The sequence below is a fragment of the Anguilla rostrata genome, chromosome 13 (assembly GCF_018555375.3).
Source record: "Anguilla rostrata isolate EN2019 chromosome 13, ASM1855537v3, whole genome shotgun sequence".
Lineage (NCBI taxonomy): Eukaryota > Metazoa > Chordata > Actinopteri > Anguilliformes > Anguillidae > Anguilla > Anguilla rostrata.
This window is the reverse complement of record NC_057945.1, coordinates 30,848,428-30,865,272: the sequence shown is the minus strand read 5'-3', so window position 1 is coordinate 30,865,272 and position 16,845 is coordinate 30,848,428. Positions and strand designations below refer to the sequence as shown.

At 43.9% G+C, this 16,845-nt stretch overlaps 1 protein-coding gene across 4 annotated transcripts in view; it reads right to left on the bottom strand.

Moving 5' to 3' along the window:
* Positions 1-315: 315 nt before the first annotated feature.
* Positions 316-16,845, bottom strand: part of LOC135237108 (extracellular sulfatase Sulf-2-like) — a 70,543-nt gene continuing 54,013 nt past the window's right edge. For 2 of the 4 annotated variants that reach the window (XM_064303865.1, XM_064303866.1), the window contains 19 exons: positions 15,396-15,635; positions 14,932-15,083; positions 14,552-14,721; positions 11,522-11,672; positions 10,270-10,445; positions 9,469-9,597; positions 9,099-9,155; positions 8,548-8,674; positions 7,937-8,138; positions 7,322-7,565; positions 6,877-6,973; positions 6,373-6,467; positions 6,106-6,165; positions 5,655-5,824; positions 4,813-4,955; positions 4,200-4,308; positions 3,354-3,387; positions 2,807-2,860; positions 316-1,681 (listed from right to left, as the gene is read on the bottom strand). In XM_064303865.1, coding sequence (XP_064159935.1) covers positions 1,651-1,681; positions 2,807-2,860; positions 3,354-3,387; positions 4,200-4,308; positions 4,813-4,955; positions 5,655-5,824; positions 6,106-6,165; positions 6,373-6,467; positions 6,877-6,973; positions 7,322-7,565; positions 7,937-8,138; positions 8,548-8,674; positions 9,099-9,155; positions 9,469-9,597; positions 10,270-10,445; positions 11,522-11,672; positions 14,552-14,721; positions 14,932-15,083; positions 15,396-15,635 — 2,441 coding nt within the window. In that variant the 3' untranslated portion in view covers positions 316-1,650. Of the gene's footprint in view, positions 1,682-2,806; positions 2,861-3,353; positions 3,388-4,199; positions 4,309-4,812; positions 4,956-5,654; positions 5,825-6,105; positions 6,166-6,372; positions 6,468-6,876; positions 6,974-7,321; positions 7,566-7,936; positions 8,139-8,547; positions 8,675-9,094; positions 9,156-9,468; positions 9,598-10,269; positions 10,446-11,521; positions 11,673-14,551; positions 14,722-14,931; positions 15,084-15,395; positions 15,636-16,845 lie in introns of those variants that run through there. The other 2 variants (XM_064303867.1, XM_064303868.1) reach the window with 2 other exon arrangements.

Below are 16,845 nucleotides of genomic sequence, written 5' to 3'. Positions count from 1 at the left end.
TGAACCGGATCCTGGCAGCGACCGGTAGCCAGTGAAGTGATCGCAGCGCAGAGGGAGGATGTAGCTGATAGGTAGGAGTAAATCCGTTTTGGCAAGACTGAGATGCAAGATTTAGGTATGTAATTACTGATTGAAAATGGCAGTGTTTTTGAGATTACATATTCACACTACAAAATAAAACATATTACAATTCAGAAAGAAGAACACATCCAAGAATGACATTTTCTTGTCTTCAACCCACTGCAGTTGAGGTTCACCATAAAACAATTAGGATAGTATGACAACCAGACCACAAAATGCACAGCAAACCCCATGTTACATGAGACACGTTTGGATTTAACATTTTATTCACAAACAACTGGCAATGACCACTATTAAATCCTCACTGGAAGACCACAAGAAGCAAAAAATAAATTTATGGTAATCTACATGACTGCAGCAGGCAATGTTAATCACATTGCCTGTAATTTCCCACATGCAGCATTGTATAAATTAAATAATTAAAAAAACTTTTTTTGCAGTTAAAAGAGAATGTTCAGTAACACCTTTAAATGTTTTTGAATTGTTTTTCACTAATGAAAAATAAGCGTACAGAACTGTCACAATGTTGTATAAACTTTTGTTTCATTTGAAACAAAAGAAGTTCTTTTCGAAGAGCCGCACTATATAAGCTTGTGAACCTATACAAATCATTAGATGATGATGAGTTTTAAAAAGCTGTTTTTATATCTATTACACAGAACACAATGTTGGAAAGGCCTTTTTTGTGTGTGGTGTAAAACATTAATTTTGACATTTACATGAATTGCAAAACACATTTAAATACATACAGCAATTCAATGTACTCATAGCACCATGTATGAAGAAATGAGCAAAATAAATGTTTGCACAAAACGTGTAATACTGAACAAGGCTGTTTATGTATGGGTTAATGCAGCTGCTACAGTTCCATACAGTATTATCAGTGGGAAAGTTAAATATTTTCCTGTGGAAATGAGCCAGTTTGCCAAAATTGTCTGTGTGATGAAGTTATGAAAAATCTGTTGTGAACATTTCTCTCCTAAATAAGCCTTTCCTATTGGATGGAGAGGAGCCTGAACTGTGTCCAGCAGTGGTGCTACAGAAGATGGTTTTCAGCTTCTGGACACTGGCATGTGTGCAATGACACAAAATGCATCAAATTATAAGCTGAAATGAGAAAACTTGAAAAACGTTGAGCAAAATGGGTGTCTGTGTTTTGGGATCAGTTTGATCCATGATTTTTTTTTTTGTCCTAGGTGGTGAGTTTGAAATTGTCCTAGGAGCTTAATTGCAAATGACAGTAAAGAAAAAGGTGGATTCACCATAGAGTCATTGCAGTCCTTGGAAGTTACTGCCCACCCTTGTCATTACAATACAAAGAAAAACCCTCCCGGAAAACTCCTCTGTTGACAGTGCTGCAAGTTTTGGAGAGAGTGTGGTAGACTGGCAATCCCTTCAACAGTCTACAGAGGGTGGCAGATGAACAGGAAAAAAATCCCAGCATTCCTTGCAATCTTCTTTCCGTTGTCCCACAGAAGCTGCTGGTCTGGACTCATGTTTAATTTGTGCTTGAGATCAGGGGAATGTCCATCCAGTCTGTGCAAGTTTGTAAAGTTGGCCGCGGGGATACTAACCCTCCCATCCATCCCAAATCTGCCCCCTAGAGGGGAACAAAGCAAAAAGCAAACACGCGGGTTACCTATATAGTTTAAAGATGCTCCTGCAACAACTGATATACACAATAAATATAATTAAAATATCTTATAAATCAGCAACACAGTGACAAAGACCCACAGGAAAGTGAGAATTTGCCTTTACATGGAAAACAGCACTGGACAGATTTTTAATTGTTTTATTTCTGATTTAAAGAAAGGAATAATTTGGTTGCAATGTTTGTGCACACCATACTAAACCATTTAATGAAAATACAGCTGGCTTTAAGTTAAACCCAGTCTCTAAATCCAAATGCTTTAATGTAACCCAAACTCCTTATTTAAAAAATATTTAATGTGAACTGCATTGCAGTTGATATTTGAGTACTGAACACAGTGGATCACTGGCTCTAAAAAAGACTTTGTACACAAAATGTGCCGGCAGTTCCTGGGCTGGTAAAGATTACTGAATCCAAGGGAGAAACTGTCCCATTCGCAGGTATATCATGGGTAACTGATGTCAGTTCTCAGTTTCCCTTATTTCTTGCTCTTGGGAAACTGCTGCAGAAAAATCAGCTGGATAATTAAAAGCATTAGACACAGAGTCACTGCTCAATTTATTTAACTAGGGGAAATTCCAAGGACAAAATGTGAACATGAGCTACTACATGACACAAAATGACAAAAGATGAAAGAACCAGTGAAAATGAGGAGAGAAGTGGAAAAAGAACAGAAGTGATTGAAGGGCTTAGGAATGTTTTTCCATTGTTGGTTTTAGCAGAAGAGGTGTTAGAAACCACACAGAGAATGCAGAGTACTATCGAATGAGTAGAGAGGATGTTCTGAATGCAACTTGTGGTTTAATTAATCTGCCTGCCCAGTTTTAAATGGCCTACCAACAAAGGCCACAGGTCAAAGGTCAATTCCATTCCAATTCAGTCAGTTAAGAAAATTAATGGAAATTCAGTTTGTGAATAGAAAAATCCCCATAGAGCAACAAGGGCATTGTTTTCGTTCTCAAACTGAATTTCACTTCATTTCTGAATGGAATTGAACCCAGTCCTGGAAGGCCACTGACAGACTGGTCAGGGGGTCTGGGGGAACAGCGAGAGGGATGAAGAGGCCAAACTCACGGGGGTTTCGAGGCCGGCCTTTTCACTTTAGGCCTTTTTCGACGGGGGAACATCCTGTCAAGCGTGCAAGCAATGGAAAAACAGACTGTTACAGTACGCTGACCCCGCAGACATAGAGGCAGCACCACACACCGACCCCCCCGCCAGTAAGCCCCAAACTGAAACCTATAAACACAAGCACGGGCAGCCACCTGCGATCATGCAAGATACTCAGAAAAAGCACACAGTAGGAAAATATTCCACACGTCACATCAAAATTAATCTCAAGAAAGAGTGCAGGGTGATGCATCTAAAATCATATGTTGAAAGTATTTGAAAAAGAACCCATTCAATTTGTGGGGCATCTCATAAAAAACCTGTATATATTCAATAAACAGAACAATTCTGGTGTTCTGATGAGGCTGATATAAAATACTATAAATTTAAGTCTCACTAAAGTATTTGTTTACCACAAAATAGAATTCTATGGATATGCAATTAAGGTCCCCATGGTTTAGCAAGTGTTGAGTGCACACCAGCTAGGACGAGTGAGGTCAACAATAATTACCTGTAGTCTTCTGTCCTGCTTCTATCGTTTGCCCCTGAAAAGGAGATAATATCATCTACATGAATAATAATAATAATAATGTGTGTGTGTGCGTGTGTACGTGTGTGTGTGTGTGTGACGTGTGCATGTGCGTGTGTGCGTGCGTGTGTGTGTGCCCATGTGTGTGTGCGTGCGTGTGTGTATGTGTGTGTGTGTGTGTAGGTGTGCGTGTGCGTATGCATGCGTGTGTGTGTGTGCCTGTGTGTGTATGCGTGTGTATGTGTGTGTGTGTGTGCACGCATGTGTGTGCGTATGCATGCGTGTGTGTGTGTGTGTGTGTGTGTGTGTGTGTGTAGGTGTGCGCGTGCGCGTGCGCCCGTGTGTGTGCGTGTGCGTGTGTGTATGTGTGTGTGTGTGTGTATGTGTGTGTGTGTGTGTGTATGCATGCGTGTGTGTGTGTTGCATGTGTGTATGTGTGTGTGTGTGTATGTGTGTGTGTGTGTATGCATGCGTGTGTGTGTGTGTATGCATGCAGTGTGTGTGTGTGTGTGCGTGTGTGTATGTGTGTGTGTGTGTGTATGCATGCGTGTGTGTGTGTGTGTGTGTATGTGTGTGTGTGTAGGTGTGCGTGTGTGCATGCATGCATGTGTGTGTGTGTGTGTAGGTGTGCGTGTGTGTATGTGTGTGTGTTTGTGTGTAGGTGTGCGTGTGCTTATGCAAGTGTGTGTGTGTGTATGCATGCGTGTGTGTGTGTGTATGCATGCATGTGTGTGTGTGTGTGTGTGTGCGTGTGTGTGTGTGTGTGTATGCATGCGTGTGTGTGTGCGTGTGTGCATGCATGCGTGTGTGTGTGTGTGTGAGACTCACCGGTCTCCTGGTTACACTCTTTCTGGCCCTTACAGCTGCGCAGCTCCATCAGTTGGATGTGCAGCTGGTTCAGGATGTGGCGCTCCAGTGTGCTGACTGCGTTCATCAGCTGCGCACGCAGGGACATTATACAGTCACATACTGAACATACATCTCAAATCCATTATATACCAGCACAACAGTCAACATAGGAACAGAATATTACAAGATTTTCAATGATATGTGGGACATCTGGTCACGTAACTAATTAAACAAAAAATGTAGACTTCTTAGAGTATTTTTTTGGGCCAGCATTTATTTTGTATCATAAACACATTAGAGGGAAGTACGGCTGTATTATTTTAAATTTCTGTGATTCTCTGTAAGCCAGGGGAAAAGTCTTAGGAATCCCCTGATTGTGGAGTGAAAATCTGGCGTCTGAGGCATCATATCTTTATATATTATCTAACAAAGTTTAATAAAAATGTTTAGGAATGTTTTTGTCCTTAAAAACAATTTGTGTCACTCACTGTGAAAGGCAGGGTCTCAAAAAAACGGGTTGAGAAACAGAGAATCTGTAAAGAGGAAGATGAGGATGAGGAGGATGATGGACCATGGGATACACTGGGCATACCTGGTAAGGGTCAGTGTTGAGGTCAAAGTATTCCAGGAATCCTGTGGCAAACTCACAGAACAGGAAGTTGTGTGTTTCGTTGAGCGTCCTCATGCACCAGTAGGTGTTGTTATTGGCACTGGTGCAGGCACAGAATGGCCCCACTATAAGAGCCAACAGAGAAAGAGAGAGAGTGAGAGAGAGACAGGGCAGGTGACTAGCTGTCGGCATCTAAGCCATATGGCTCTGACACGCCTGCATGTAATGCTCCTGGCAAAGAGCTTCACACCTCATGGCAAAAGAGTGTTATATATAGCAACTGACCCAGGATCAGTTCACCTCACCCATGCTTTTAACCCCAAATCCATGATTCTCTTCACGCCAGTGTGGGCTGTCCAATCGCAAACTGCAGCTTCTTCTTTCAGTTGAGGAGGGGATACACTGTCGCGTGTGTCCTCAGCAGTAGGCAGCGTAGCTGCACAGTTACTGTGAGAATGATGTCACAGCTTATTCAGCTGGTGCAGGCAGACTGACTGCAGACACCTGCTTCACCAGAGGAGGCGCTACTGTGTGCTGAGGTGGGAAATACCCGGCTGATTACCTCTGGGCCTCCTTGGGTGATGCTATGGCTAATTATTCCTGGGAGTCCCATGGGAAGCCAAACAATGGTGTACAACACTGCTAGTCCATTATCTGGAAAATTCACCTGGGAAAGCCACACCCTGTTTGCTGCCCTAACTATCATGAGAAAAAGCACCAGGGTTTGAGCTTGCTTGGGAGCAGAGTCTATTACACACCCACCCCTCAGTTAAATTTTAACTGATGGTGTGTGAGAGCGTTTTAACTGAGTTGTTGTGCCTTACTTGTCCAGTAGGGGGCAGTCTGCCAGTGCTGGTTGTCGTGGGTGAAGCAGGTGAGGCCAGGCATGCTGCAGGTGTCATTGTTGCGCAGTCTCTTCAGCAGTTTGCGCAGTTTCTTCCTGCGCTTCTGCTCTTTCAGGACCCACTGCTTCTTATCTTTCACCTGATTCTTCCTGATTCAGACACACAAGCAGATACAGAGAGCTCAACATTACAGGTACAGTGATGTTCGTTCTCGAGCACATGAACAGGCACACATGGAATACACATTCATGCCTGTCTTCACATGCAAAAACAAGCACATATTTACACACACACTCACACATGCACCCGCACACACACAAACACGCACATACACCACACACACACAAGCACGCACACACATGCGCAAACATGCACACACACACACACACACACACTTGGATCTTCTGGAAGATGAAGACACACTGATTACCTGGATGAGTGGACGCGGCCTGCTTTGAACTGTAGTTTCCCCTTAAATCTTGACTGAAAACTAAAACATAAAAACAGGCACATCGCTGGTGAGATAAACTGCCATAGTTAAACCTAACCACACTAGGACTATGGGTTTCATTCCACCGTGAAATATGACATTATGTAAACTTTTCCAGTAAAACCGCTGTGTGAATTGCAAATCAGTCTGGATAAGGCTTCATTAACCGACATTCAAATTGAGAAATGTTTTTTCTCTAACACTCACGGGTATCTGTCACACTGACACTCCTCTGGCCGCGACCTCTTCAGGTGACCTTTCACCTCACGAAGGTTCTTTATCTTAGTCTGAAGGGTTTCAATCTGCATCATACACAGACACACACCATCATATGCACATTTAGTGTAAAATACCGCAACAGCAATTATAACGGCATTAATTAAATATACCCCCGGGCTAATTGTTTAACTCTTGGCTTCAGAGGTTTAGGATTGATCTGAAATACTTCATGGTCCAAATTAATCTTTATCTGATGTTTAAACATTTCTTATAGACTGAATTGAATCACACCAACAAGATTCACATCAATTATTCCAACAAAACCTCTGTATAAAATATCACAGAAGATATATGATATGCAGTTACAAAGAAATACATTAATCTTGATGACGGCACATCACATTTTACAAAAAAAATGTAGAATAATTAGAATATGACAGCTGTTAATTCGCCCATTTGAAGAAAGGGGAAGACCATGGTGGGAGGACCCACCTCATGATCGATGTGCAGCTTGTGGTCCTTCCATGCCTGTAGAGACCTGTACAGGCCTCCATCACACCTTACCGTGTCATTCATCAGTATGGAGCACCTGTGTGAAACAGACTGCCTCAACCACACTGCCCAGATCCAAGTTCTACACGACCAATATACATTACCAGCATTGCACACTACACACAACCAATGCACACTCCACATATGCTCTACATACACTCTACACACCCAGTGCCAACATTATACACTACACACAATCAATACACACTCCACACACGCTCCACATACACTCTACACACCCAGTGCCAGCATTACACACTACACACAACCAATACACACTCCACACATGCTCTACATACACTCTACACAGACAGTGCCAGTATTACACACTACACACAACCAATACACACTCCACACTCTCTTACACAAACGCAGGCACACTAACCTGTAGGTGACTTTGTGAAAGGAAGGTGCTGTGGTACTGTTGTATTTTGGGACAGTGGGGATACCCATGCCACTGTACTCTTCCTCTTCCTCTTCCTCCCCCTCCACTCGGGCTTGGCTCAGGTTCCTTGGACCTGCGGGACGGGGCACAGCTCCCAGCATCCCCGTGTACAGGCCCCCATCGAACCCCAGGGGTGCAGCGCGTGCCCAGCGGCTACGGGACAGCCCCTTAGCAGCCTTCAGCTCTGCAAGCGTCCGGGAGGGAGAGGAGGAGCTCATAAATGGGCATGATCAGACACACACTAACAGTCTGTTCTCTTTCTCACACACAGAACAGTTCACTTCTGAACCTGCCATAATATTATTCTCCTGTCTCCAAATCCATGTCAGCGCTTCAGATGTACACCTCTGTTTCTATTTTTTTGACAATTACATAAGTGAGTATGTGGGAAAGTTTTTATTGAATTTGTTATTCCTAATGTTCACCAGTAGATGGCAATAAAAGCCAATTATTATCTACTGATAATAAGCACAATTATTTGACTAACTATTCATGAATCAAGTGCTATTTTAATGACCAACAGGAAAACCACTGAGGATTTGTCACAGAACTCACTCCTCTTAGCCAGCAGTCTTTTCGGCCTGAAAGTGTTCATTCTTGGGGTGCTGCAGTGACAGTCTCCCCAGTTTGAGCCACGCAGGTACAGCTGTGATTGGCTGAAGGGCAGGCCTTGCTTGAGGGGGGCAGACAGGCTGGCCATGCCTTTACACTTATACAGTCTCAGCTTCCCAGTGGAGTCCTCCACACACTGCCACTTCTACAGACAGAGAGAGGGAGGGAAGGAGGGGCAGAGAGAGAGAGAGGGCAAGAGGAACAGAGAGAGTGAAAAGGGGGAGGGACAGAGACAGAGAGAAAGAGTGGAAGGGAAGGAGAGTGAGTCACCAGAAATACATATGAGCAGATGCACTGATACATTTTTTATGTGTGTGACTATTCCTTTCATGTTCTCTGTGTGTGTGTGTGTTTTACTAGTATTTTATTCATAATGATAAAATTGTGATTATACCCTCATCTTGTGGCAAATCTTTTTTTTCTTCCTTTGGCTGGTTTAACTTTATATATGTATGTGTGTGTGTGTGCGTGTGTGTGCATGTGCGTGTGTGTGTGTTCATGTGCGCACACGAGCACTGGAGTGCACCTGCGCATGTGTGTGATTATGTGTGTACCTGACCGTGCTGCTCGCAGGGCGTCTGGTACTCTGCCCGTTGGCACAGATCCTTCACCCGCTGGTACTTGGGCAGGAAATTCTCCTGTGCCTCCTCCTTCCCATCATCCCTTCTGTGCTGAAACTTCCTGTGGGAAAAATGACCACGTAACATCTTCAGCGCCAAGAGCATTCCACACTGAGGCACTCCGCCATCGGCCCAGCAATGAATTACACCTAGTTTGCCCCCTACTGATCTGAAAGTCCTCTCTTAATCTGTGTCCCTTTCATAATCTTCATCATCAGAGAAGATGTAGCCCATCTTCCCCTCTCCCCCACTAATCCACAACACGCTCAATGCTGCTGGAATGTAGTAGCAACATATCAATATTGCTGTTATGTTGTGGCAGTTTTGGCAGCACATCATTTCATAACCTGACTGGCAAAGCTGTCCCTTGAGAAGTTGTCTGATAAGGGTATTTCGGTGCATAACCGTGGTTTGTTTCATAAGATGCTCAGGAATAAATGAAAGCAGCTAGATTGAAAGATGTAGGATAATTATTCATAACTTACCCCCTCTCAACCAGGAAAGAATGCCTCCACACTTTCCCCTTCTTGTTAACCTGGAACCTGATATGATAAAAAACAAAACAATAATTCAGTACTACAAGAATTAAACAACTACATCAGAAAATACAATGAAATTCTAAACTGAAAAAAATATATATTTAAACAAAAATAAAAATCATCTTCATCATGATCACCTGTCCCAGGAATATAACCAGTAACATCCAGATGAACCAGCATAACCTGCAGAACATTTGTACAGAACTGAAATAAATGCTGCTTGTTGCCTGCTGCCATCTTTTGACTTCCCCGGACGGGCTGTGCAGGCCAGACTGTTAACGAGAGCCTTTGGAGGCCATCTTTGTGGGTCCCATACCTGTTGCCCGGCCTCTCAGTGTCCAGCAGCTTCATGATGGACTTGCCATCCATATCAAGGGGGACGTCCAGCCCTGCAATGTCCAGGATGGTGGGGGCCAGGTCAATGTTTAGCACGATGTGCGGGTTGCTACGGGAGACAGTGGAATGGAGGTTCGTTGTTAATGTTTCTGATAGCTTCAATATGATGCAGTCAGTTCCAGTTGATGTAAAAATATAATAATCATAATAATAATAATAATAATAATAATAATAATAATAATAATAAAACATCATAAACACATAGTAATAATCTGAAATATATTACGTCTTCCTGCATCTTTCACACTTCGAGAAACTCTGTGGGCCTGCTTCACAACACATCTAAAGTCAATTATTTCAGGCATTTTCAAATAAAATTACACGGCTGAGAATTTTCCTTTTCTCTTTTGGGTTACACAATTACCGGGGTGAGGAAGGAGTTATAAAAAGTACAGTGCAGGGTTACCTGAGGGCAGGGTCTTTTTCAAAGACAATGCACAACTTAGTTTTATACGGGATTATCCCATTCAGACCTCCAGCTAAAATTCCTTTCCTTCCTGTAGGGATGGTAAGGCCTAAATTCCCTCCTTTTTGATCTGTTCTAATCAGAAATTGAAAGCCTATTGAGATCAATTGACGGTTCTATATAAATTTATAATCAATCAATGTTTTCATACATCCTCCTCCTCCTCCTCATTCTCCTCCTCCTCCTCCTCCTCCTCCTCCTCATCATCATCATCATCATCACCAAAGCCACCTTCGTATTCAGATCATCACTCACAAGGTCCCTCCCTCGATATTGGGGCCCCGTATGTAGAACGGAACGCGGATGTCGAACTCGTAGGGCATGGACTTCCCCTTCACCAGGCCGAACTGGCCGATGTGGTAGCCGTGGTCTGAGGTGTAGATCACGTAGGTGTTCTCCAGCTCCCCCATCTCTACCAGCATGTTGTACACCTGCGTGAGACAAGAGGACAATGCACATCGCCATGGAAACATCTATATGCCTTTAATGGCGATGGTGGATTTGTTTTTATTATACTCTGTATGCCCTATGTATAAGTATACGTGCACTATGGATAATTGATTGCCCTATGGCCACATTTTCTAGGGTTCTGGCAAACGTACAAATATGTCAAGAAAATGGATGGAGCTTTCCCATCAGCCTTAAATAGTATTTATTTATTTATAAGGATAGCACACATAATCATGATTCAGCATAATCCATATGCATACCGTTATACACAGTAGAGAAGGAGGAGGAGAGAAGAGGGGAGTATAATGCTAACCTTTGTCAATGTTAATGTAATGGAATATAAAGATTTCATATGGAGCAGTCAAATGTTTTTTTCTTGCAGTTTCTGTTTACTTTATTTATTTCACTTCATATGTTTTTTACTTGTAAAATGGTCAAATAAAATAGTCCAGTTCCATTTTAATACATTCATTAAAAATCATAGAGTAGCTCCATAGAGGAGTACAGGGCAGGCTCTTTCTTTATTCACAGAATGGCTCTCTGCCACTGCAGTGACCCAGAAAATCTGTCATTTCTTCATTTTCTTTTCACACACAGGCACCCAAAAGGTGAATTATTCCATCCACTGAACTGGAATGAATTTACGGTGCACAGGGTAAAGGTCATGAAGGGCACAGCTGATGCAGAATCCAGCCCCAATGGAACAGACAGGTGTAATGATATCAACCCACATCATCTGTGAACCCCATAAACATTGGAAATAGCTTCTATTGGCTAACCCCCGCCCCCATCCCATATAAAACAGCAAACATTATTATGATAGATGAGATTCACACCTCACTGGATCACTGGCATCACCATGAGACCAGAGAATAAGACTGTGTCTGGCCCAGGACAAGGCACGCCTGCAGCTAATGTAACTGCAACCACACGCACAGACCTGGAGCCAATTCCAAGTGTAACTCAGTCTACGCAAATACTGACGAGGAGCGCGGTCGACCACATTGGAGGCATCGCCGTGGTAACAGAGTGGCTGCATTTTGCCGGCGCGTCCCACCTTTTCCACGCAGTCGTCCACGGACAGCAGGGTCTGCAGCCGCCTCCTCTGCAGCAGGTTGGTGAACTCCATGTGGACGGGCTTCATGGGGCCCGTGTAGCGCAGGATCCAGTGCTTGTCCGGATTCGGAGCGTAGTTGTAGCTCGGGGTGCTGCGATCGCCAAACGGTGAAAAAAAAGATGGAAGAGGAAATTTCACACTTAATTTCCTGCATTCTGGTGAATTTGTATGCACCGATTTGTGCCTTTTCTGCATCAATTTATGGTGGAAATGTCTTTATTTATGTGAAGGAAAACACAAAATTCAGTTTTTATTAGGGGGGACAAAAGCACATGTTCTAAATATTGAGGGGGACGTATCTCCTGCGTCCCCCCCCCCCCCCCGAAATCTACGCCTATGAGCCCGCGAGAAGGCAATCACAATCTCATTGTGTAGTTTGCACATGATGTAATAGATGAAGAGGCAGTTCCTGACCACTGGTGAAGCTGCCAGAAGTGATTTAAAAAGGCTAATCATACAAGGGTCTGATAATTTAGCTTTAAAGGTCACATAAAACACAAGGGAGTCGGGACCAAGGAAACTAATATATTAGACAAATTGAAATTAGTATGCGGTCTGCATTTTTATATTCTGGGTCTCATTTTGTTTCTGTTTGCCTCAGGCCAGATTCATAAATTACACTTCCATTTCATGTGTTTGACAGAATGTGCCACTGCCATGTTTTCAATAAACATTACCCTGTCACGGAGGTCAGGGAGGTAATTACATTTTGCGAGGCTGCGGGGTGTTTTCGATGCAGGAAGGCAAAATAATATAGCCCGCTGGTTGTGTTCAACTGTGAAATCAATAAGCACGGCCAGTCTGAACTCATTACGTTTCTCACTTCCTACTTTGTCATCTGAATGACAGGCTGCTAAAGCACATGCTCTGTGGAGTGGTTAGACTAAGCTGTTCATACACACTGCCCTTTGCAAATTTTTATCCCAGGAAATGTTCCCCTATACTCTAAATGGAAATAAGAGGGATTTAGGTTCAGCATTGGATTACGGCAGATATTTGTGTGATAGTATCAAGCGGCATCTGAAGACCCGTGGCTGGAATGAAGTAACTGTGTTACCTCTGTGCACCACTAGAGGTCCTCGTAGCCCAGCTGATGTGACCGCTGCATTTTGACCAAGGATCAGCTTTATGTGTTTGGACCTTGATTCTCACCAGTGGAGATAAAAGTAAAAATGTTTTCAAACCGGCCCCTGATCCAGAATTAGGACAGCAGGGGTGTTTTAATGGCAGAACAGATCCTTGGGTGGGGAAGCGTCCTTTAAGACACTGTTAGTAATCCTCTGACTTTCACAAACCTTCCTTCCCCTGGACTACAGCAATACTCAGCCATCATGCGTGTGTATGAGTCTGAGGCAGAGCTACGCTTTCATGTGTGCATGTGCGTGTGTGTGTGTGTGTGTGTGTGTGTGTGCGTGCGTGTGTGCGTGTGCGTGTGTGTGTTTGCGTGTGCTTGTATACATGTGTGTCTGTCACTGAGTGCCTTCCCTCTAACTATGGTGCCTCTTCAGTCGCAGGGCCAACTGAAAAACACAACACGCTGGGGGCCGCGATTAAAAATGCAAACAACAAGCATTCTTTGCGATAATGGAACTTCGCAAGTACAATAAGCGGTACAAAGACACGAAGATGTGGTTTTCAAAGCATACTCAGCGTGTCCCTTCTGACAGGCTCTCTCTCAAGAGGCTCGCCGGAGAGGCGTCATTATCTCCCAGCAGAAGAACTGCATTACCAGGGTCATACCCCCGCAACCCCCGCAACCACCATAATAAAAAAAATAATCAAAACTGTGTTTGAAATGATGTCACTGATTACATACGATTAAATATTGTATCATGGTTACCAGGCCATTATGAGTCTCTATCAAAGGCTTAAATGAAAGGTGCCATTATCTGGGTGCTGTGCATTACAGGGGCAATTAGACATGTGCAATTAGTTTTCTGGCTGGAATTAAAAGGACCATCAAGAGCTGTACAGAGAATTATTCAGACTCCCCTCAATCCCCGGGGTCTGTGGGCCAGTGGGAATGTACACATTCAGAAAGTCTATAAAACAATACAGAGGCAGAGAGAGAGAGAGAGAGAGAGGGAAAAGGGGAAGATGAGGCGACAGCGTGAGAGAAGAAAGAGTGCAGAAGACAGGAGAGAAAGAGGGAGGCAAGTGCAGGGAAGAATGGGGGGGAAAGGATGCAAGAGGAGAAAGTGAACCACATGCGACAGATGGAGAGATAAATGGCGTATCAACACCGCAGCTGAACTGGGGATCAGTTGTACGCCACCAGGGAGAAAAGCTGCTGTTTGTTATAAGCCTTGAGTAGCTCATGTGGTGTACAATGGCAAAATGGGTTCCATTAGTTCAAACCACAGCCATTCACTGAGATTGCAGGTTTCCTTAGTGATGGGAAGCTAAGACTTTATCTGTCTTTAATTATATGCAATTTGGGCTGTAATGCCTCTCTATATATGACACTCGCTATGTGGCTAACCATTAATAACCCCACATGTATTTCCTTTCTTTCTGGATGGTGGATGGAAAATCTGCAAGAACATATGATTTAGAGACCCCTGTGTGTGTGTGTGTGTGTGTGTGGTGCACATACATGTCTATGTGTGTATGTGATTGTGTGTATATGTGCCTGAGTGTGCATGTGTGCTTGTATGTGTGTCTGTGGGCACATGGGTGTGCATGTGTGTGTGTGTGTGTGTATGTGCCTTAATGTGTATGCATGCATTTGTGTCTGGTGTGTGTATTGTTGTGCATGCATATGTATGTGTCTGCACATGCCTGTATATGTGTGTGTTTGTGTGCGTATGTGTGTATGTGTGTGCACGTCTGCATGTGCATGTGTGTGTGGGGCGTGTGTGTGTATGTGTGCACATGTCTGTATGTGTGTGTGTGAGTGCACGTGCGCACGTGTGTGTGTGTATATGCATGTGTGTGAGTGCGTGCACGTGTGTTTGCATGTGCACTCACATGTGCTGTGAGGCATTGGGAAATGCATTGCTGTACTGCGGCGCTGCGTCCTCCGGACCATGGGGGGCAGCGTGACTCAGCACCATCATCACTGGCCGGTGAGGGTATGTCCTCTTGGACATACGGAAGAAGCTGATGCTGTCATTAGTGATGATGTCAGTGAGGTAGTCCTGCATGACAACAAGAAATGGAAAAAAAAGATTAAGTTTACATTATCTCTATCACAACAAAAGAACAGAACTTCACAACAATAACCATTTCGTAGACACATCATATGTATTTATTCTCAACAAGTAGTGTATAAACTGTTTCTTCCAGGGTCTGCAGACACAGTATATAAACATATTGGTAAAAATGGGGGGGGGGTACGAGGATGGGACCTTTGGGTACTCCGAGCCGTGCTTCTCCCGTACGCCATTCCTGCACAGGGTGTAGTTGTAGAAGCGAGAGTTCTTCACCAGCGCCACCCACTCCTTCCACCCGGGGGGCACATAAGAGCCATTGTACTCATTTAGGTACTTCCCAAAGAAAGCTAAGGGAAGCAGGAGGAGACAAAAAGCACTGAACAAGTGTCCTTTGGGGAAAAAAGGTTGTAAAAACCTTGCATGTATTTAAATACAGAGAGAAAGAGAAATAAAGAGATAGAGTGTGAGTCAGAGAAAGAGAGGGGAAGAGAAGGTGACAGGGAGAGAGATAAGATAGAGGGACAAAGATAGTGGGAAGGAGGGAGAGTGAGGAGGAGGGGGGAAGTGTGTGTGAGAGTGAGATAGAGTGAAAAGGGAAGAGAGAGGAAGAGGGGGAAGTGAGTGAGAGAGAAGGAGAGAGAGAGGGGGTGATAACAGACCTGTCCTGTAGCCGGTGTTGTTCAGGTACACAGCGAAGGTGTGCGGCTCGTGCTGTGCTTGCCAGGAGGGTGAGGAGCAGTTCTCGTTGTTGGTGTAGGTGTTGTGGTTGTGCACGTACTTCCCGGTCAGCAGGGAGGAGCGCGATGGGCAGCACATGGGCGTGGTCGAAAAGGCGTTGGAGAAGTGGGCCCCGCCCTGCTCCATGATGCGCCGCGTCTTGTTCATGGCCTGCATGGAGCCTGTCAGGGGCAGACAGGGTTAGAGAGGTGCTGCAGACAGGAAAAGTGCATTTCCTTTAGTAACTTTCTTGTGAGGCCCTGTTTTATAGTGAGGAAAAAGCCCCATTGTTCCAATCTCTCAACGACCTTACAAACACAGGAGTGAGCGTTTCTTTATCAGGACACTGAATCTCTGTGCTCCCCACTGCTATATTAGTGATAGCACTGATATCTGAAATAGGAAATGACCTATAGTAAGCACAAGCTGACCCTCAGCTGATTGGTCTCCTTCCTGATAGTAATCTCATATCCCAAACATCGTCAACTGATCACAGCAGGGAAATTTGCCTGGTCAGTGCACTTTCACTTTTATATATACAAACATGACTCACCCCACCTTCTTCAATAACTGTTATAAAAGTTATATTATACTGGATATAACCTTCAGGTCGTCTGACCAAGAAGAAACAACAGGGACAGATAGAGAAAGAAATACTTATGGAAAAATGATAAGAAAGAGAACGAGGGAAAGACAAAACAAAGGAATAAAATAAAATAGAAACAAATAAAAAGAGTGAGAGGGAGAGAGATAAGGAAAGAAGAAAAGACAAAAGAAACAAATAGAAGGAGACATAGTGAGGAACATAAAGAAGAAAAAAATAACAGCACCGTGATAAAAAAATTAAAAAAAATAAATGGAGAAAGTGGGGAATGGGAGATACAGACAGCAGAACAAAGCCTTTCAATGTGAAACAGATGGCTGACTGTGACTTCATTGCTCTCCAGAGGGACGCGCGGGTGATTGAGTGACAGGATCCAACGCTAAAGCACCAAGCCATCCTGGCGGCGCACTCCAGAGCAATCAGAGTGGCAACATTCAAGGACAAAGAGCTGCCGGAGGGTTGTACACTCGCAATAATGGGCTTGATTGTTCAGGTCAGTGTTGAGGGGAAAATCACCCTCCCATTGAAAACCAAGTGGCTCATTTCCTGACAGGAGCAGATGTGGACACGCTTGGAAACTCTATGGTTTCCCCTAAATTGCTCTCCTGCTCCAGTTGTAAGATGTAGATCGGCACATAAATTTTTTACGTTGATTTTTTTTTTATCGTAGCTAGGTGTTCTACAAACCCCACCCTTGCATTTGTGGAGGCACTCTAGTTTTAATCAACTATATTTATGCCCCTAAAATCTGACCTTATTTGAACTCCCTCTCCTGCGACTGCATGATT